Source organism: Schistocerca serialis, chromosome 5 (assembly GCF_023864345.2).
Source record: "Schistocerca serialis cubense isolate TAMUIC-IGC-003099 chromosome 5, iqSchSeri2.2, whole genome shotgun sequence".
Classification (NCBI taxonomy): Eukaryota; Metazoa; Arthropoda; class Insecta; order Orthoptera; family Acrididae; genus Schistocerca; species Schistocerca serialis.
In genome coordinates this window covers 491,011,235-491,033,881 of record NC_064642.1, presented here as the reverse complement: position 1 = coordinate 491,033,881, position 22,647 = coordinate 491,011,235, and the positions used below count along the sequence as shown (strand labels likewise).

General features: G+C 36.9%; 1 protein-coding gene across 1 annotated transcript in view; it reads right to left on the bottom strand.

The window, feature by feature from the left end:
• The window catches only part of LOC126482026 (dual specificity calcium/calmodulin-dependent 3',5'-cyclic nucleotide phosphodiesterase 1-like), a 671,133-nt gene that overhangs the window by 48,658 nt on the left and 599,828 nt on the right, over positions 1-22,647 (bottom strand). The window contains exons 9-12 of the mRNA XM_050105997.1: positions 16,957-17,097; positions 10,631-10,800; positions 9,425-9,586; positions 7,810-8,012 (exon numbers count right to left, since the gene is read on the bottom strand). Of these exons, the coding sequence (XP_049961954.1) occupies positions 7,810-8,012; positions 9,425-9,586; positions 10,631-10,800; positions 16,957-17,097 (676 nt within the window). The remainder of the gene's footprint in view (positions 1-7,809; positions 8,013-9,424; positions 9,587-10,630; positions 10,801-16,956; positions 17,098-22,647) is intronic.

Below are 22,647 nucleotides of genomic sequence, written 5' to 3'. Positions count from 1 at the left end.
CATGACTCAGAATATGTCCGAGATGCCCAGCCTTATTCCAAAGTAACTGGTATCCCGACTGTCGGGACCACTTACTTGGCCACTCATACGTTGCCCATGGTTCATGAACTAGGACATGACTACAGGAACCCACACCATGAACCATTTCATCGATAACACAGAAGAATTTCATATCGTGATTTTGAGACTACAGTGGCAGCAGCAATCCCAGATGTCATCCCTGTTGTGGCCAGTGAGTGCAAGAACAGCCCAGCTCTGCTTTGCAGTGCAGCAGCTGATCAGCTGGCTATGCAATGACTATGCAGCAGTTCATCACAGTGTCACTCAGTGCACATGTAATGTATCAGCAGTGCAGCTAGCAGTATGACTGATTATGTGAGCTGTAAACATCCTGAACTGAGATTTTTCTTATTAGCAGTTCGTTCTGTGAAGGGTAGTTAGGGCAGAATCTAATGATATTGTTTAAATACAAATGAGGATATACTTATTGTTGTTAAAATTTAAAAGAATACTGGGCCTAGGAAACCAACCATTTATGCCAATATTTAAAGCTTGAGCGCACGATCGCACATGTGCATGCATGTTTATCTCTTTTTCAGACAATAGCTGTGGCTGAATTGTGTCTTTTAATTAAGATTAAACTGGGAATAAGAAAAAAACCTTGGAAATTAGTCTCAACACAGCTCAAAAACTACTTTTTGATATACTTACCAATTATTTGTCTAAAGAAAAGTAGAAGAAAGACTATGTTCGAAACATTGATTCCCAGCAGGGAATGGTTTTTGATGTGAGTGGAATGTAACTGCTTTGATAATACAGAATAAATACAAACTTAATAATCTAGTAGCAGCAAATAGATACCTGGTGGAGAGTCACTGACAATAAGTATTTAATGGAGGGTGAAGACTATTTGGAAAAGCATGAAGGAGAAATAAAATTAATAAGAAGACTTATTACTAGATGATTTAATATATGTATGTTGTGGCATTGCAAGAAGTGTAGGTAAAAAGGTACAAAAAGAAAGATTCAGGAAACAAATGTTTGAAATAATCAGGTAGAGTTGATATGCTATGGAGAAACTTCATCACTGGGATGTATTATGATAAGGGTCAGAGGTTCTACATACTGTTAAAGATTTATGATGAGGTGTACACAATTTTATGTAGGCACTGGAGAAAAGAAGGATGGTCGAACCCAAGGAAGGGACAGTCTAATCCTTGGTCACGTACATCAATCATCAGAATGACCTGAACTGTTTTTTTTTTCTTTTTTTGTATAGATGGATTAATAAAGGGACACTCACTCTGAAAGGATAAAAAGTTATTTACACAGTCTCTGCTCATAGGAGAAGGTGCAAGCACAGCTTTTATGTAGGCAAGAAGCTGTACTTTGACTGTTGGTCACACTATTGATGTGTTCTCCAAAATAGTTAAAGGCTAATAGACTTACCTGGGCACTGATGATTCTTTGCATTTACATTTCTGCACATTTGACTTAGCATAGATCTGAGATTTGAAACTGCAGAGAGTAATGTAGGTTAAAATGGCAGCATGCAACTCCTTATAGTAAAGATGAACCTAAACATTTTCTATCTCAATAAATTTGAGGAACTTATGCTGTTGTGATCAGTGAATTTAAAGCAATGTAAATGTAGTTACCTTTGAGAAAGAGTACTGGAATAATGATGTAGCCTGATCAAACAGTACAAATATCTCATATTCTTATGTTTGAAAAGAATGTACCTATAAAATAACTGGATGATATTAAAAGGGGAATCGAATACAAACAGAGCAATAAAATGCAAAATGGGAAAGTCAATAACTAGATTATATCATGTAATGAACAGTGGTGTGGTTCAACATACACTAGTACTTTGAATGAAGTATGTTACATGTGAAACAAGGTAGTAAAAGAGATACTTCATCTTTTATCTTAGCAAGCTAAATTACATGATAAATGCTTTTCTACAGTGAAAATGCAAAGGGAAGAGCTCTGCTCTCACAAATTTTGAAAAAAGGAAGTGCATGTATGAAATTATGAGTCAAGAGATTTGTTACAAAGAAAAGTTATAGTAAATGTGATGGTGGTTTTTGAAATATGTACAGATAAGTAAGTAGAGACACTGTGGATTGTAACTGCCAAGTTTATCCTGTGGAATCACATATTCATTAATTAAAAAGGATTAAAAAAATGAAATATGTTTGTACATGGTTCAGCTGTTTGAGGAAATAAGAAGTGTTTGGTCTTAAGGGATCTTAAGTGGACTTAATAATATAATTTGGTGTGCAAAATATCATAAATATAATATGATATATGACATATCATGAATCCATAGCTTGAATTTCCTCAGTTCACTAAACTCTGTATTCTATCGGATAGTTTGGAATATAGTGTTGTGCAGCAGAATAATTTTATTGCACATGTTTAAATTTTTGAGTCCTATCAGGTGAGCTCATAACAGAGAAGACTAGCGTTGAGTCAGAGTGCCAGTGAGAATGCCAACAAGGCATACCACCAATGTAACAGCTGTCAGGACATGAGGTGAGTACTGCCACACAACCTCAGAGTGAGGCAGGCAGAAATGCAAACACTGCTATGCTACATAACAAAGCACAGTGATATAACTTCACCGCGAAGGGCCATTGAAAAATCAAATATAGGCAGACCAAACTGAGCCTGCTGACCCTGAATAATTACTGAATTACCACAGAGAGGCAAGAAGCATTGGTTGGTCTGATAAATGAGGGCAAATGCACTGCATCATAGGTGCAGACTTGACCATTTAAATAACAAGGCTTTTGTAGCTGAAGACAACATTCTGTCATGCTGCCATTCTGTCAGTGTCCCTAAACCCAGAGACAAGCCGGCCGCGGTGGTCTAGCGGTTCTGGCGCTGCAGTCAGGAACCGCGGGACTGCTACGGTCGCAGGTTCGAATCCTGCCTCCAGCATGGGTGTGTGTGATGTCCTTAGGTTAGTTACGTTTAAGTAGTTCTAAGTTCTAGGGGACTTATGACCTAAGATGTTGAGTCCCATAGTGCTCAGAGCCATTTGAACCATTTGAACCCAGAGACAATGACAGTGAAACCACAATACGCTGATTGATAATGACCAGCCTGCTACCTGCTTGCTGACTTCAACACTCGGATGCAGCAAACCAGAGGCACACCACAGCTAAGGTCTCCCACTGTTGCCTACTGGGCCATTGCAAATGAGAAGACTGATGTGCGGCCAGTCTTCCAACAGTATGGGTCATCGAAGATGATCTGTAAGCTGCCATATCCACACCAACCAGGTATGATGTATCTGTGCAGCCTCCTGACTGACTCGTGAGCATCTGACGCCCTTTGGTTGCTCCACGGTGAATGGCTAGGATCTAGTCTTCACGGCAACTGATATGCTGGACCTCAGTTGGCAGTCTCCACCTGAGTGCACAACAGACTGCTTTGAGAGTATTCAGGTGGAAGCCTCACTGGGTTATTGCGGAATGTCCAAGTACTGGTGCTTTCCTCAGCCTTCTACCACAGCCAATATAGCATGTGGCCATGGCAGTAACCTGTGAGAGTGAGGTTATGATGTGCTGACAAGGCATTAACACTTCTCCTGCATTTAAGCTTGGTCACTGACCGCAGCTCTGAACCCACTTATAACTCTCTAAATTTTGCATGGTACATAAATGTTGTTGCAAATACCACTGCATTAATGACACCTCCGGGCATGAACTACACCCCTCACCAAAACTCTGCACCCGACCTCCTGTTCACAATGTGACTGCAGCTTCCCAGGTTGCAACTTTGGCATAAGGAACTGGTCATCTGATGTTCAGACATCAGAATTGGTGTTAGAATTGGCTATCACCTCAGGACTTTGGCAACAGTGTAACCATGCTGACTGCTGCCATTCCTAGGAAGACTGCTCAACTACAGCAGGGTTGCAGTTTCATCAACACATGGTATGGAGAGTGCAGTATCTATTTTTGTGCTCTTGTTTGACTATAAGGACCATAGGGATGCAATGAGGTTTTTTTCTGTGTGTCCAGCTGTATTGTATGTATTTTATAAAGGAAGTGAGTGCAAATAATGATCAAAGATGGTGTCTATCAATATGTATTGTTTTCAAGGGGCACTGTGTTTTATTGTGAGTCTAGCTCATTCATTATCTTTAAGTATGGGTATATGATATTCCTGAGTAGCTATTCTGGTGGAACATTATGTTGTAGTAAGTGTATGATAGTAGGGTATTTAAGTGTCTGCATCGTTATTTTATGTCTCTCTCTTTTGTTGGGTTTTGTAGTATTATCGGGTCAAACACGTCATCATCGATTCCACACGGTGCTGCCATGGAGGAAACATTGAGGATTTTATCAGCACCAGTAGCTCATTTTCAGGAGAGCAATGCATAGCAAATCACAAGCACTAGGGATATGCTTAACACAGTAAAGGCTATAGGTGCAGATTGTGCAGTTATAGAGTACTGAAGAAGAGAGAGAGAGAGAGATAGCTTATTTAAGATTCCGGAGTATGTGGAGGAATTTCAGAGCAGTTGTGAGGACTGGTTTCTTGAAAATCATGACATGAGGAATAACACTATTACAGAGAGGGGGCAAAGAAGAGATAGAGAGGAATCTGAGAGGAGGAATCAGGAACAATTACGGTTGAAGAATGTTTGTAGTGGACTAGACAATGCAAAAAGATGTTAGTAATGAAATTTTTCCCGAGGACATGCAGCTTTACTGTATAGGCGAAATACCCACAGACTTCAAGAAGAATATAATAATTCCAATCCCAAAGAAAGCAGGTGTTGACAGATGTGAAAATTACCGAACTATCAGCTTAATAAGTCACAGCTGTAAAATACTAACGCGAATTCTTTATAGACGAATGGAAAAACTGGTAGAAGCGGACCTCGCGGAAGATCAGTTTGGATTCCGTAGAAATGTTGGAACACGTGAGGCAATACTAACCTTACGACTTATCTTAGAAGAAAGATTAAGAAAAGGCAAACCTACGTTTCTAGCATTTGTAGACTTAGAGAAAGCTTTTGACAACGTTAACTGGAATACTCTCTTTCAAATTCTAAAGGTGGCAGGGGTGAAATACAGGGAGCGAAAGGCTATTTACAATTTGTACAGAAACCAGATGGCAGTTATAAGAGTCGAGGGGCATGAAAGGGAAGCAGTGGTTAGGAAAGGAGTGAGACAGGGTTGTAGCCTCTCCCCGATGTTATTCAATCTGTATATTGAGCAAGCAGTAAAGGAAACAAAAGAAAAATTCGGAGTAGGTATTAAAATTCATGGAGAAGAAATAAAAACTTTGAGGTTCGCCGATGACATTGTAATTCTGTCAGAGACAGCAAAGGACTTGGAAGAGCAGTTGAATGGAATGGACAGTGTCTTGAAAGGAAGATATAAGATGAACATCAACAAAAGCAATTCGAGGATAATGGAATGTAGTCAAATTAAATCGGGTGATGCTGAGGGGATTAGATTAGGAAATGAGACACTTAAAGTAGTAAAGGAGTTTTGCTATTTGGGGAGCAAAATAACTGATGATGGTCGAAGTAGAGAGGATATAAAATGTAGACTGGCAATGGCAAGGAAATCGTTTCTGAAGAAGAGAAATTTGTTAACATCGAGTATAGATTTAAGTGTCAGGAAGTCGTTTCTGAAAGTATTTGTATGGAGTGTACCCATGTATGGAAGTGAAACATGGACGATAACCAGTTTAGACAAGAAGAGAATAGAAGCTTTCGAAATGTGGTGCTACAGAAGAATGCTGAAGATTAGATGGGTAGATCATGTAACTAATGAGGAGGTATTGAATAGGATTGCGGAGAAGAGAAGTTTGTGGCACAACTTGACCAGAAGAAGGGATCGGTTGGTAGGACATGTTCTGAGGCATCAAGGGATCACAAATTTAGCATTGGAGGGCAGCGTGGAGGGTAAAAATCATAGAGGGAGACCAAGAGATGAATACACTAAGCAGATTCAGAAGGATGTAGGTTGCAGTAGGTACTGGGAGATGAAGAAGTTTGCACAGGATAGAGTAGCATGGAGAGCTGCATCAAACCAGTCTCAGGACTGAAGACCACAACAACAACAATGAAAGGCTGTGGAAGTTGCTGTAATTTTACTTGATATGCAAAGTATTAGCATTGTGGAAGTAATGGAGAGTAGTGTAAAGGTATCAGATCCAATATCCTGTGAAAATGTGGAGTCTGAAGTACATGAAGTGTCAAACAAAGTGAGTGAGTGCTGTACAGAAGTAAATGGGTATGTGAGCAGCAACATGGGTAATACTGAATTAGGTGCAGTAGTATCTAAGCCACTGGTTGATAATGGTTGTTGTTTTGAAGCTGTCAAGACTAGGTCAGATTTACAAGGAAGTGCATGTGCCACTGATTTTTGTGTCATGCAGAGGGGAACAGCAGACTGTGTTTTTAAGGTACGTGCCATCAAGAATGCACAGGAAGCTGTTGATAATGTTAATTGTATAGCAAATTTTATGAATAATGAAGGGGTACAAATACATTATTTCTGAAGTATGCTGATTCTTCATGATTTGGTGTGGCACAACCTTCTCCAGAGGGGGAGAGGATGGAACAGAAGAAAGGAGAAAAATGCTTGTAAGGCTAAAAATCAAGCCAATGAGACTGAATCATTTCAGGAATGTGTGTCTGAGGATCAGAGTAAATCTGACAATACTTGCAATGTTGTAAGTAAAGAGGATAAGAGGAAACATTGTGTAATTATTCATAAAACCACAGCAGCTGAGTGAGACAGTTGCAAGCAAGGCAACATAGCAAGGGTCAATTATCATGAACATAGAACAATGTAAATTGTGTATGGCATCACTAAGTGCCAATGCACGTGGTAAACTGCCAAAGAGGATGAGGATGTTGGTTCTATAAATGTAAGAATAAGAAAGCATGGCACTGAAAGACATAGTTAATCTGCAAATAAATGTAAGATAAGTTAGGTAGCTACTGGCCACTACATTGTATATGGCAGTACTGCAAGTAGTTGTTGTCTAAGCTTAGTTTTAAGGCTGTGCATTTTGAGGAAACGTACGGGAATTTTTTGTTTAAAAGACAAAGATTCAGACAATATACCAAAACAATGGGTTAAAAAACCACAAGACTAGTAAAACTCTAAAATTAAGTATAACTTGTAAACATGGAAAAAAGGATAATGTAGCATGCTATAGAAACAAAAAAAGGGATTGACAAACTGACGTTTAAGAAGATACAGAATTTGGAGACAAAGAGACAATCCATGTAAGTCAGCTCTCACAAACAATAAAATTGGTGCAGTAGGCACAATGTACAGTTGTGAAGTAGATATATGAGCTTAGCACAGAAGATAATCAAAGGAAAAATCTGTGATGAATTTTTCAAAGGGAGGAGTGTTATGTAACAGAATAAAATAGTTTAATTTTTCATTTTACATGTTATCATCAAATTTCTACATTATTTCACCATTCACTGAGGACTATTTTCCTTGCAACTGAAAATTCATGAAACGTTACAGGATCCCTGAAAGAATTATGTGTAGTTTTAAACAGATCTTTACTGATTTAGTTTACAATTATTGGTAACACAATGTTATGAATGAAATATCTTTAATTTTTGCAGAGTGGTGAGTCTCTCACCATCAAATGGCACAAAACTGTGTGCTCTAATTCCATGTTTTGTTCAATGTATTTGTACATAAGAAAGTAACTTTATAACAACTGAAGTGCTGCTGTGCCACATTCTTGTTTTAATTTGGTATATAACATTTTAAAAATCTTTGTTCTGTGTTATGTACTTACCAATCTGTGACTCAGCAACAAGTGTGTTGTTGCGATCACATAGAGGGCTGAATGGCAGTCCTAACTCACGTTCCTTATCTCCTTGTCTGAAGAACTCCTCAAGAAGTTGAGAAGTCCATCTATGGTGGAGATCCCATCGCTTAGCAGGATGTGATATGTCACAACAGTGAAGCACCAGTGATAGAGCCTTGGACTTGTCCACACTGCAAAGACATGATCATGCAAAACAAAATTCATGAAAATACATGGGCAAAACACAGGCAAGGAAGAAAATATTTCTTTGGACAAGATAGTCAGGTAACAATTACCTTATAGTAAAAATACAACTGAGAAAATTTTAAAATTATATGGAGGGAATAGGTGGTCAATACTTACCTCCAGGAAGTAAAACTTCAAGTACTTACTGAAGGAAACACTTATTTAAGTGAAAAAAACTAAACCTAATTTTTGGAACTTGTATGTTCTTTCCTTAGCGAGAAAATAGGGATAGGTTGGGAAATTTTGGAAAAGAGAGGTGGGTCACATAGGCCCTAGGTTGAGGTGGATCCAACTACAAAGATGAGGGGAAACTCACCACAAAGGTAAGCACTAGTCTGTCATGCTGTCTCTCTAATTTCATAGAAAAAGATATTTTTTCTGACTAAGTTCACATGACTTCAATAGTTCACTTTCACTCTAGGCTTTGGTGAAATGCTTGTAATTGTGAAGGATACACAACATTTGGCAAAACATTCTTTTTCTCAAATAACATATTGTAGCTTAGACAAAAGCCTTCTTCATTTCAACTTGAAAGAGTTGGAGCTGGACTTGAATCCATGTGGCAACTACTGAAGAAATGTGGAGGTGAGTCTGCAAGGTGAAGACTGTTTACATTATTTGTATCATTCATGTACTCCTATAGACACTGAACATGCACTATAACATTATTAGCAAAAAAGGAGAAATAATCTAGCATTTCCAAACAATCTGAAAGCTGCATTAATGGAAATTTCTCAAATGCTGAATATCAAAACAATCATACAAAAGATACATGTTACACTGTTAATATAACAGTTTTCATTTAGGCATCTCCAACAGCCTGAAAAATCAAGAGGGGCTTGGCACTTGCCAGTAATCAGAGTAGGTATGTGGAGAGCCTATTGTGGATGTCTTTGTAATTTATAGTCATTAGTGTCTTAAATATGAATACTAGATTTAGCAGTAGTATTTAAAACTTAGGCCCTTTGGTAAAAGGTTTCACCCATGATGATCTATGCAAGTCTATGGAAGAATAAATAGATGTGACATACTGTTAGGTATCAAGGAATGTATGACTACCATATGATTTATGAGAAAAACCAAGAAAAGCATGGGCAAACATTTGTGGAGCTCTGTATACCAGGAAATAACATGGTCCCTGCATGTGAATGCAACTATAAGTCATGGCTATTACATAAAGTCATATCTTATCTGCTGTATAGACATCAGTCTTTCATTACTGTAAGATAAAAATGATAGAGACTACAAATCATTGTGAATAAAAATAAAACTATCACAAATAAAACACAAAAATAATTTCTTAAAATCCATTTGCAACATACTGACACAAATAACATTTGAAATTAATGAACCTTACCTTGCCTCAGCGAGTGTCAGGAGATTCCTCATGTTTTTCAGCTGCTGAAAATGGAAACTCATGTCTGTTGCTAAAACCATATCAATAACAAGAGTGCGGAACTCCCGAAACTCTTCACGTGACAGATTTTGGAGGATGTTACATTCCTCATCCCGCATCACCCTTTAAAACAGAAAAGAAAATGGGTAAGTTCTCTTCAATAAATACACAACTGTAAAAGGTATAAAGCTGAACATTAAACTGGAGAAATTTCCCTGTATGCAAATACAAAGTATTACTTTTTTGTTAATTGATAACTGTTTCTCAGACTAAGAAAAAAATCTATTCTCCTTTGCAATTCTAAGAGAAAATTAGAAATCAACAATGTATAATTATTATGATAAAGGAAAACAATTAATTCAGAACTGTAGATCAGGAAATACAAATAACATATACACCAGTAGTCAGAGGTGACTATGGGCCCAGATTTTTTTAAAGTCACTCAAGATTTAGCTGTGTTAGTGCCTTCTGCCAAATCACCTCCACAATTGTCAATGTTGATAGACTCAGAGTAGTAAAGAACTTCATAATCTTTCTGTTACATTGAGTACCTGCCGGCCGGAGTGGCTGAGCGGTTCTAGGCGCTTCAGTCTGGAGCTACGCGACCACTACAGTCACAGGTTCGAATCCTGCCTCAGGCATGGATGTGTGTAATGTCCTTAGGTTGGTTAGGTTTAAGTAGTTCTAAGTCCTAGGGGACTGATGACCTCAGATGTTAAGTCCCATAGTGCTTAGAGCCATTTGAACCATTGAGTTCCTTTGTCATTCCTTTCTTGGTCTTTCTGTTGATTTTGTGCTACTTCTCTCAAGATCAATATTTATGCCTCCCCGGTCTGTATATTTAGTAATGTAAAAGTGTAATTAGCTTTGAAGTGTGACATAACAGTTTTCTCTGTTTTATTTATCAGATGACTGGGAAAAATATATGCTACATTCATCAAAATTATTAACGCTTAGTATTGTGTTGCACTATAGAACCATCCCCTTTTGCCATAAGCCTCATCACCCAGTTTCATTATCCACATTAAATTCCAATAGCGAAATACGCAATGGAGCAAATTCAGTAGTTTCTACAAAATGAAAAGCAATTCTTCTACTCATTTATGATTTATATATAATATATTTTTTGAAAAGCATTATAAATATGAATTTATAATTGTTTCATACCTAAAAGAGGCACTTATATGATGATTTTCTAGGACAGCACGATCATTGTATAATAACGCTGTCTCTGTGCCTGACATGACATGAAAGTTGTTGGTTGTACCTGTATGTTCATAGTCATGAATTAAAGCTGCAACAAGGGTTGCAAAGATCTCCAGATCTGTTAGCCAGTTCTGAAACAGAAGAGATGCACTGAAAGATATAAAAATACTTAACTTTAGTGAAAAAATATAGCTGTTGTACATGAAGTAATAGTGAGATAGAAAAAAGTAATACAAGCAAACATGAGAGCAGGATGAAAATAGAATGGAGTTATAACCAGAAATATAACAAATATTCTATTTACACCACAGCTGTAAGTCTGATCCTGGAGTTGCTGCTTCCATTAACTGGGACAGAACTCCAGCAATGTAGATGATGATGGCTTTAAGAACGAATACTTGACTAACTTATTAATATTATGTTTTGTATTGTCTTAATTTCTCCTATATTACAAGTAACTTGTTTGTTCACTGTGCTTATCAATGTTAAAGGAAGTTTAACCAGAATTAAAACATGAGCATGAGAAGGCAAAGAGATCTATATCTTGCTCATTACAAAGATGTTTTTTACAATCAGAGACATAATCATGGCCACACTGTGTAATACATGGAGCGCCAGTATCAGCCTCAAATCTATTGTTTTAGTGTCATTTCAAATATTCAATAGCCAGGGTTTCTGAAGCCATATATCTACACAGAGTATACATTTTTATATATACCCTTTACTTGCATTCTCTAATTTTCAGACATGTGTAAGATATCTTACTGTTTATCTAGGATGGAATAATGACAATATTATGAAAGGGAAAGATTGCTACTCATCATGTAGAGGGAACACTGAGTTGCAGATAGGCACAACAAAAGACTGTTACACATTTGAGCTCTTCGCCAGACACACACACACACACACACACACACACTCTCTCTCTCTCTCTCTCTCTCTCTCTCTCTCTCTCTCACACACACACACACACACACACACACACACACACACACACACACACACACACACACACACAAAACCACTGTCTCCAGCCATTGATTGCTGGCAGTTGCTGTATGTATTTCAATCTCAGTGGTCAGAGACAGTGGTCATGTGTGTATTAGTTGTGCTTGTGAGAATATGTGTGTGTTTTCTACTTTTGAAGAAGGCCTTTTGGCCAAAAGCTCAAATGTATAGCAGTTTTTTTGTTGTGCCTGTCCGCAACTCAACGTATCCTCTATAAGACAAATAGCAATATATCCTTTAGTTTTCATTTGCTGAATATTAAATGGTGAATCAATTCTGCTTCTACATTTATAACTACAGATACAATCTACAATCTTCAGTTATGAAGGTACATGCATAGTAGAGATGAATCAACTATAAAATATCATATTAATGTCTGAAGTATACGAAAATTATAGAATGCAAGTAAAAGGTGTACAGCAAAAATCTCAGGAAAGACTCAGTAAACTATAAGACATGAATAATTTGAGGCCAGGTCTAGATATCATTCCCAGATAATCTAAAGAAGGAACATTCTAGTTTTTTCATGAGATCCAGTAGGTCTAACAACTTCATTGTCCATTACGCAAGCACAAGTCAAAATACAATTAAATGTCACACTGTCATCAGATATCTCATGAAAGGAAAGTTGGTGTCTCAAGATGTCTCCTAGTGTTGAGAACCACCTACTACTGACTTCCACTGTCAAGCTGCTGTGAATGGGTTCAGTGCATGGTGACAAACTGGAATCAGATATGGTGAAGAAAACAGGGTTTATTTGGACAATGATGATCCCTGTATGCAGTGTGGGAAGTCTTACTGTGAATAGCTCAATCCAGTGTTTTCTACTCCTACATCTACATGGATATGCTGCAAATAATATTTATGTGCCTGTCAGAGAGTTCATCAAAGCACCTTCACAAAAACTGTCTATTATTCCAATCTCGTACAGCATACGGAAAAAACGAACACCTATATCTTTCGGTGCGAGCTCTGATTTCCCTTATTTTATTCTGGTGATTGTTTCTCCCTGTATAGGTCACATCAAAAAAATATTTTCATATTTGGAGGAGAAAATTGGTGATTGAAAATTCATGAGAAGATTCCACCACAACATAACATGCCTTTGTTTTAATAATTTGCACCCCAAGTTCTGTATCATTTCAGTGACCCTCTCTTCCCTATAATACAAACCTTGCTGCCCTTCTTTGAACTTTCTCAATGTACTTCATCAATCCTACCTGGCAAGGATCCCATACTGTGCAGCAGTGTCCTAAAAGAGGACAGACAAGCACAGCACAGGCAGTCTCTTCAGTAGATCTCTTACATTTCGTAAGTGTCCTGCCAATAAAACGCAGTCTTTAGTTAGCCCTCCCCACAACATTTTCTATGTGTTCCTTCCAATTGAAGTTGTTTGTAATTGTAATTCCTTGGTATTTAGTTGAATTTACGGTCTTTAGATTTGACTGATTTATTGTGTAACCAAAGTTTAATAGATTTCTTTTAGCACTCATGTGGAGGACCTCACACTTTTCACTATTTAGAGTCAAATGCCAATTTTTAACCTATAAAGATACCTTTTCTAAATCATTTTGCAATTTGTTTTAATCTTCTGATGACTTTACTAGCAATAAACAATAGTGTCATCTGCAAACAACCTAAGACAGCTGCTTGAATTGTCTCCTAAATTGTTTATGCAGATGACAAACAGCAAAGGACCTCTAACACTACCTTGGCAAATGCCAGAAATCACTTCTGTTTTACTCGATGGCTTTCCGTAAATTACTACGAACTGTGACGTCTGACAGGCAATCACGAATCTAGTCACTTAACTGAGATGATATTCCATAAGCATGCAATTTCACTGCAAGCTGCTTGTGTGGTACAGAGTCAAAAGCCTCCTGGAAATCTAGAAATATGGAATCTGTTTGAAATTCCTTGTCAATAGCACTCAACATTTTGTGTGAGCAAAGAGCTAGTTGTGTTTCACAAGAATGACGTTTTTTAAATCCATGTTGTCCATTTTCTTTGAGGTAATTCATAATGCTTGAAATCAATATATGTTCCAAAATTCTGTTGCATATCAACATTAATGATGTGGACCCAAGGTAGCATGTATTACTACTGATACAAACACACTTGACTGGCTTGGCATTGCACACAACATGCTGTCATACCTACTAGTGACACAAAAGATAATGAAACATCAGTACAATGGGCATCTTATATGATAGCCGCAGGTTTAGCATCTCAGACCAGTCTTCTAGGAACCATTTTACAAGCAGACAATGTTGTTCAGATGCAGAAAATACATTGTAGGAATGTCTCCATACCATTATCTAATTTCTGTGGCCTGCCAAATGACAAGGCCATGTGTGGCACTACCCAAGAATCTGCTTACATCTCTTTTGTAGAGGACTAAAACAACTGGTCCAAGTGCAGCAAATATGGCCAGTCTTTCACATATTATTGTTAAGAACTCCTATAGCTAGCAAACAAGTGGATTACATTTTGTATCCAATGTGGTGTTCTATGAAGACACTGGAGCTCAATACTGCCTTGCTCAAGAGAGTCATTGAATTTCAATGGTTGATTTCATATTTATTTAGATCAGCCTCAACCTGCCATTTATTTAGTAGTTTTACTCAAAGCAGTGGCTTTGACTTAATTATGAGTTTATTCACAAGTTAATACATTTGAGAATGGTTTGAAATTGAGTCATACCAGCTGTATGAATGAAACTACAACGTTACTGTCAACTGAAGCTTTTCATTTCAGTAATCATACGAGAGTGTCACTAAATGTTTACAGACTTCATACAGTAAATAATTTTCCTGCTTTAATGTGCTAATCACTTCCTGTGCTCGACAAAAAGTTTCAGGTGAGTGATCCTCCACCTTCTCGGTACATAATTATTTTCATGATATGGTTAGTGAATTTTGTCATTTACCTCTTGACACTAGGGGGATATTTTTTGGGGGACATGTCCTGAATGTAGTTGATTGATACTCCAGTTCATAGGCAACATGTTCTTAGTGCGTTCAACTTCTATAGAAGTTTAGAGATGTTGGCTTGTTTGCTATTCAGCTGTAGTGAAATACAAAGTTCATTATATTGGAATGCTACCTATGAATCACCATAGTGAACAAAAAGCTGCTGACCTCCAATGAACATATCAACTTTGTGAAATATTGACAGCATACAAAGATGCTTCTCATCCCACCATTTCAGACTGATTAGTTTCTCTAATATTTATGTCTGGAATGTCATTTTTCCTTTCTTCAATTTCTCTGTCATTAACAGCATTTGTTTGTATGTTCACCTGACTTTACCAGATTTTGATGGAGAGTGCTCCTGAAGTAATGTTCATTTTTGGAACAGAGACAAATTTGGAAGGATTAGATTTTTTTTTTAAATTTATGATCCATACATGCTTTTTCTTGGTCTTCACAGTCACTAGTGCAGTGCCTACAACATCACAATACTAATGACCTGAAATTAAAACCATGTATGGTAACTGATTCTAACAAGTCAATGGGAATACTCAATCAAAGTGATATGTTCACCAAAACAGTGGAAAGTATAAGGAATTTTCTAAGTAGTATAGAAAATTATTCTTCCAGTTTTCAGATGTGGTGATGTTAACCCATCTTTAATATTCTGAATATATAAGAGAAAAATTGAGTATGAAACACTCATTCAATCTAACTGGAGAAATTACTGAAACCTTTGACATCAAGCAAAAGAAAGCAGAGGGTGGCAAACATCAAGAATGCCCTACAAGACTCGCTGGGTCAATGTATTTACCATATAAGTGGTAAAAGTACAAGAAGTGTAAAAATGATGTTCAGAAACAAATTCTTATTGTAAGAAATATCATTTGATTCACTGTGGATATGTGGGCTTCAAAATGTGCCACAAACAACTCCAGCAGTAAATGGTCTTGTTATGAGTGGAACTGTGAATATATCACAACTGTAACTTACGTGTTTTTGTTTATGTACAATACAAATACATCAAAAATGAATCTAAAAAGTGTAAATATTATAGATAACTAATTTCAACTCTTCCAGTGTCTGCATAACTTACAGAACAAAGAAACAGTTGGGAATGGTCTTTGTATGAGGAAGCATTCAGCACCTGAGGCAATGCCACGGAGTCTCTCAGGTCAAAGTTGTAGTGTCAAATGAGTAATTTGATTCACAACTTTAAATTTACATTTAAATTACATATTTGCAACTGGCAATTAACATTATTCAGCACTGTAGTAAAATCTTCTTGGATTTCTGTGTCCATCTTCAGTGTGTCAGTGTGTTTACTGAAACATCATGAATGTCTTGAGGATTGACGATAAAACCAAGAATCATTCACTGAGGAGCTTTCCTCCGAAAATCTTCAACTACACATACAGAGTTATGTTATGGAACAGATTTTGTTGATAAAAAATGCAACTGGAAAATATCATTGAGCAAAACAAATTTGTGTTGACATGAAATGCAGTGTTTTGTTTGTTAATGACTACAGCAATTTAACACTCTGTTTGTTATTATTTTTGTACTATGGAATGGGCCAATTATTATGAAAAAATGCAATCTGATTGTGAATGCTGAAAATATGTCCTACTAGCAAAAACCAATAAAAACAATAATCTTACTTGAATAGACCTACATTAAAAACAAATGTTAAGTATATGAAGAAATGATAAAAATCATCACACAAATCACTGTTAGAGGGCATAATAATCTTTTTTGGCACAACAGATTAGTTCCTTATCTTCCCCCAAGTGAGAGATGTAGGCAAGATTTACAAGAGGGAGGGGGTGGAATTATAGAGCATATTTTTAAAACAACAAAAAGTAGTAATCTGGTCTTTTAGTTATTTGTGACTGTAATCACACAGACATGAAACACATATTTTAAATCCTCAATATTTTGATATTGGAGTAATACTGCAAATGGAACAGTTAACATCTATATATTGTTATGACTCATTTATCAATGATTACAATTGAGTCCACTTTAACTCATAACAAACACAGATTACAACTGAGTCCTCTTCAACTCATAACAATAAAAAATAATAATAAAGAAGAAGACAAATTTTCTGTTAGATGTGTGGAAAGTAATGTAATTAGGAACAACATTTAAAACAGAAAAATAGCATGTACAACTTTTTAAAGACTTTAATAAATAAGGAAGAAATTCTGTTTAATGAAAAGTCACTAAATTTGAATATATTGGTTGATACATCCCTTCAAAAAATAAAATGTGATTTGCATAAAAGAACTGATAAAATCTTACCATGAGCCCTGTTTGGCACAACATATAGTGGACGGTCTGTGCCACATCAGCTGCATGTAGGTTGTTATGATATGGATTTCGGTAACGACAATAACCTTCCTCTATTCGTGTAAGAAATGCCTCCAGTGTGGAAGGTGGAACCTAAAAGATATTAAATAGAATATAAATTAACGACTATAAAGGAAATTCATCATAGTTGTGAGAACGATATAGAATATTCTTCAAATATCAATAACTGTGGTTAGATGCCAAAATGTATAACATGGGTACTCTTGGTGAAGTTGCAAAGACCTGAGTGTTTATAATTAATGGAATATGATACAAAGAATGTGATTTGCTAAACTTCTTATCTCGAAACAAGAATTCACTATTTGTCACAGTAGGTGAAAATAAATATAATGATAAGTTCATACTGCAGAAATTGTACAGGAACTCTCAGGTTTTTATACTTAAACAACTGATTTTCTAAAAAATATCAACAAACAATCAAGTAAGAACAGTGACTTTGGTAATAGTACATGCTTTTGGACCAAATATTCTAAGTTTACAGTACAAAATCATATAAAATAAATGTAAAGTAGGTGAAAATTATTCACACCAAACAGTTTTATTCCATGCCCTCTACATACATCTATACTTTGCATAGCACTGCAAATTGTATGGCAGAGGTGCTTTCATTATACAATATACTAGGGTTCCCTCAAACCAAGTCATAGCTTATTTTATTCCACACCCTTATCCAATTACATTTATGTTTTGTATCTAATGGCTTCAGTGTTAGCACAATATCAAATCATAAACTTTAGTCACCAACTAACAAGTTGTCCTTTTTTCCATTCAAATAAAGCTGTAGGAAGAAAGGTTACTTGTGGGTTTGTTGTTATGTCTAATTTTATCATAACGGTGTTCGAATGGGAAAATGGAGAGGCTGTAATATGTATGTTAATAGATAGTTCTCAATAGCACTTCTTGGAATTTTCTAGTACAAGTGCAGGAATCTGTCAGTTGAGATTCTGTTGTGCCACAGTATTTTGTGCCACATTCTTATCCAACTGAATTTGTGTTCAATCTCTAACAATTTCAGTGTTGGCACAATGTGAACAACATTTAATCATAAATTTTAGTCATAAATCAACAACTTTTCCTCATTTCATTCAAAGATAGATATGGGATGGAAGATTATTTCTGAGTGAGCCCATCCACAAGACAAACAAGCCTGTAAGCATTTGTGCAGCACTTCTATGTATATACTCAATTTCCTGCAATAATCCAAGCTTATAAAGAGCCCAAGTATTTGAACAATATTCCAATATGGGTAACACAAATGTTTTGTATGAAATCTAATGACTAATAAGATGAAATTTTCTATTAACATATAAAAATAGTAATGTATGGCTAAAATTCAGCAAAAACACTAATTTTATGATGTGTGTTAAATGTTATGGAACACTATTTAGAAAGTATATGTTGGGAATTAAAATCAGACAAACAATATATTCATTTTCAAACACAGATATAAGATTAACTGTAGTTTGGTCTGTTGTCAATTCAGAATTGGGAACCAAGGTTGAAGATCAAGATATTTTTAAAGTTAAGCTGTGTCATCATCATCATCATCATCATTATCATAATCAGAAGTCAATCTGCCTTGCACCAGATCTAGGCCTGGAACTTTGTCACCCCTGGTTGTTTTGTACATTTCTCTTAAATGCTCCTTAATTATCACTTTTGTTCTTAGAATTGTCCATTAATTGATATTCTCTTCTTCCTCACCCTTTCTTTCCCTTTAATATCTATTGAATTTCTTACTGGAGTAAGCACTGTCTTATCACATGGGGCCGAGTCTATTTTTCTTCCTTTTCCTTACAGTGTCTAAGAGGTTTCTGTTCTCCCCCACTTTTCTCAACCCCCCCCCCCCCCCCCATTTCTCAGTCCTTCTACACACCTCACACCCTCTAGTTTCCCCCATACTTACATTTCCAGTGCTTCTGGCACTCTTTCCTCATCATTTTGTAAAGTCCATGTCTCCGCCATATATAAAGCCAATCCTTTCACCAGATTTTTATTCTTGGGTCTGCATAGTAATTTCCACTTTTTTTGTTGAGCACTTCCTTGGCTAATGCTATTCGTGATCTTATATCATGACACATTTTATTTTCCAAGTATCTGAATTTTGGAACCTGCTATAGTAGTCATTCATCTATCAGATTTGGAACTTCTCTCTTTTCCACTCAGTATTATGCTTTTGGACTTTCTCTTATTTATTTTCATTTCAGATTCTCCACATTTATTATTTAGGTATTCCAAAATTTTATTAACTACCCTCCTGGATTCTGCCAAGATTATAATGCCATCAGCAAACCATATACTCTCCACCCTTTTGCATCTTACACACATTCCTCTTGTTCCATCTATATACTCTCCTATGATCTCTTCCCTCCACTAGTTCGCCACTAACTCTGACTTTTTACTTAAGGCATATCTCCTTAGTCAATCTTATTTCTTTCCATTCAATACTGTTGTCAAGCAAACCATGCATGCTCATATTTAACCATGGTGGTGTTCTTTTTTCCATCACTGGTTCTCTTAGAGATGCTGCACAACTGGCACTAGCTGGGGCATTGTTGTGGTACAAAACAACAATATTGGTTAGGAATGCAAGGCATTTAGTTACCATAGAGGAGAGATGCACTGAAGCGATGTCGTAGAGTATGGTCGATATACCCTCCCCCCCCCCCCCCCCCCCCCCCATTTTTTTGAGTCATCAGTCTTCCGATTGATTTGATGTAACCAGCCATGAATTCCTCTCCTGTGCCAGCTTTTCATCTCAGAGTAACAATTCCAACCTATGCTGGATGTATTCCAATCTCTGTCTTCCTCTACAGTTTTTACCCTCCACCATGGTACCATGGAATTTATTCTCACATGTCTTAAGAGATGTCCTTTCATGCTGTCCCTTTTTCCTGTTAGTGTTTTCCATACATTTCTTTCCTCAATGATTCTGTAGAGACCCTCCTCATTCCTTACCTCATCATATCACTTAATTTTCAATATTCTTCTGTAGCACCAAACCTCAAATGCTTTGATTTTCTTCTATTCTGGTTTTCCCACAGTCCATGTTTTACTGTCATAGAATACTGTGCTCCAAAAGTGCATTTTCCGAAATATCTTCCTCAAATTAAGGCCTATGTTGATACTAGTAACCTTCTCTTGGTCAGGAATACACATAAATCCAAAAAGTTTCACAGTATTAATAAATAACAGGGAAAGCATAAGACAGTGGTTAGAATGCTTCACATGTTCTGTATGCCCCCTCCCACCTCCCTCTTGAGTACACTGCACAGAACATTCATATAACCATGTGATACTGTCAGAAAAATATTTCTTTGGGACGTTGCTCAACACATGCGTCACATTGGCTTGAATGTCAGTTAAGTTGTCAAGGCACTGACCTGTCAATATGAATTTCTGCCTTTGTTGTTTTGTGGTAGGTTCATTTTGATAACACAAAGTCGCATTGCCCATAAGGATTTTCTTCAGAATAGAATTGTTCACATTTTGCATTTCTATCAGCATACACATATTGTCGTTTCTGCTCGGGGTATGTGGGCCAAACTTTGCACACTGTTTTCTCATCTTCAAAACATTCTGAAGTATGCCTAGAATACTTGATTTAGAGATGTTACTCCTTTGATTTGACAGAACAATGTTGACACACTATGGGCACATATCCTCTACTTAATACTGCCTGCTCACAACTAACTGTTCGATTGCACATTTGTTGTTAACAGTTGTTAATTCAAGCTGACACCTTAGTTACCATGCTTGTACATCAGGACTAAAATCAGTTTCAGAATGTTTTGGATGGACAGTGTATATCAGAGACACAGAACATTTTCTAAAATGATTAACCTTGTGTAAAAAGTATATATTTCTAATAATCTTATTATATCAAGAATTAAAATTTCACAAAATGTTATGGATGGTCATGTTTTACTGGATTTACCTGAAATTCTCATCAACTGGTGCAAACTTATAATGGGCTTATAGTGAGTGTTGAACAATCTTAGAACATTTACTACATAAGTTTGTGACTGTGAGTGACTGGAGCAGCAAACTGAACTCATGTTAAATTTATTTTGAGAGTGTTAATAATCCCACAGGTCAAGTAATGCATTATCCAAAGAGAAAGTAAGACTTGTGAAACCCAAACTGTGTATGGGCACCTACGAACTGAGTGGTGTAAATGACTGTTTACAAAGTAAACCCAAATAAAAGTGAAGCTAAAACTGTTTATATTTCATATTCTCTTCACACTGGGCTATACTAATAAACAGGGAGTTAAAAAAGTGTAGAATATTTTGAGTGATGATAATACCTGCCCCCCCCCGAGAGAGAGAGAGAGAGAGAGAAAGGAGAATGGGAGGTATCTAGAAAAAACAAAAAAAAAAAAGAAAAAAAGTTCCCAATGAACATGGGCTCTAAAACGCACACCTTAGGAGCTATTAGCACTTGTTCATCTTTGCTACTTTGAAACACATCTCTTCTACTGAATTTGTGCTCATACTTCTTAAAGTATGCATTTTAAAGCATATGTTTATTGGATACTTTTCTTTTCCTTTTTTTTTTTTGTTTCATCCAAACTACCTCATCCCAAAATATGGAAAGCAAAGCGCTTGCAGTAGAACTGATGAGTTACACAATATCAAAGATGAACAAGTGCTCATAGCTCTTAATGTATGCATATTAGAGGCCTTGTTTAGTGGACTTCTTTTTTTGTTTTGGTGGGTGCTACCACTCCCAAAATATTTGACACCTTTTTTTAATACCCCAGCCTGCTAGAAACTTTGTGTCAAACAAGAATAATGGAGCTGATAGGAACTGGAATAGCTCTAAACAGCATATGGATGGGTTATTATGTATGCTGATATAACAACAAGAAGTAGTTTTCCAAGAATTTAACCATCACATTGCATTTCATCAACTATGATCTAGCAACAGCTGTTGAGTGAACAAGCTATGTTCCTACAGTATCAAAATGAAGTGGTACTGTAGTCACTATAAAGAGCATTTTCAAGCATAATTTGCTTTGCAAGGCTTCAGAGGGCTTTTTGAAATGGAAATGGAAAAAATCTGGGACAGTGTATTGGTCAGTGATTTTTGGCAAAATGTTATGTAAACTGTGTGACACAATTGCAACATTGTGACTGTGATGAAGTCTTCTCAGGTTATTAGCCAAGTCAAGGCTTCATTCTGTGGCAACGTTTCAACAAGTTCCCTATTTTTCATCCTCAGGTGAAGTGTTGGGTTTACATCCTGCCCAATTCTTTATCACTGCTGGACCACAGGCTCCTCTGCTTTGTCTGCACGGGCGCACAAATCGCATGACTCTGGAAGGGATGTCACAGCACCTGGGGTAGGGGGAGGGGGGGGGGGGGGGGGGAATTGTGGCCAGTGATGGTGGGGGCATGCTGACAAGTGTGGGCATCGCATCCTGGTGAGGTCTGGCCTTCTGTCCACTGCCTTTGCCAAGTTTTGCATCAGAGCATTCTTGTTGTAGTTTTGTTACTGCTGCATCCCATGTGGTGCTAAGTTGGAAACTGCTATCTCGATTGACAAGGTAGTCAAGGAATTGTATTCTACAACCTCCTTGAAGGTCAAATCCCAGAACCCGTGTCTTCTTCATGTATG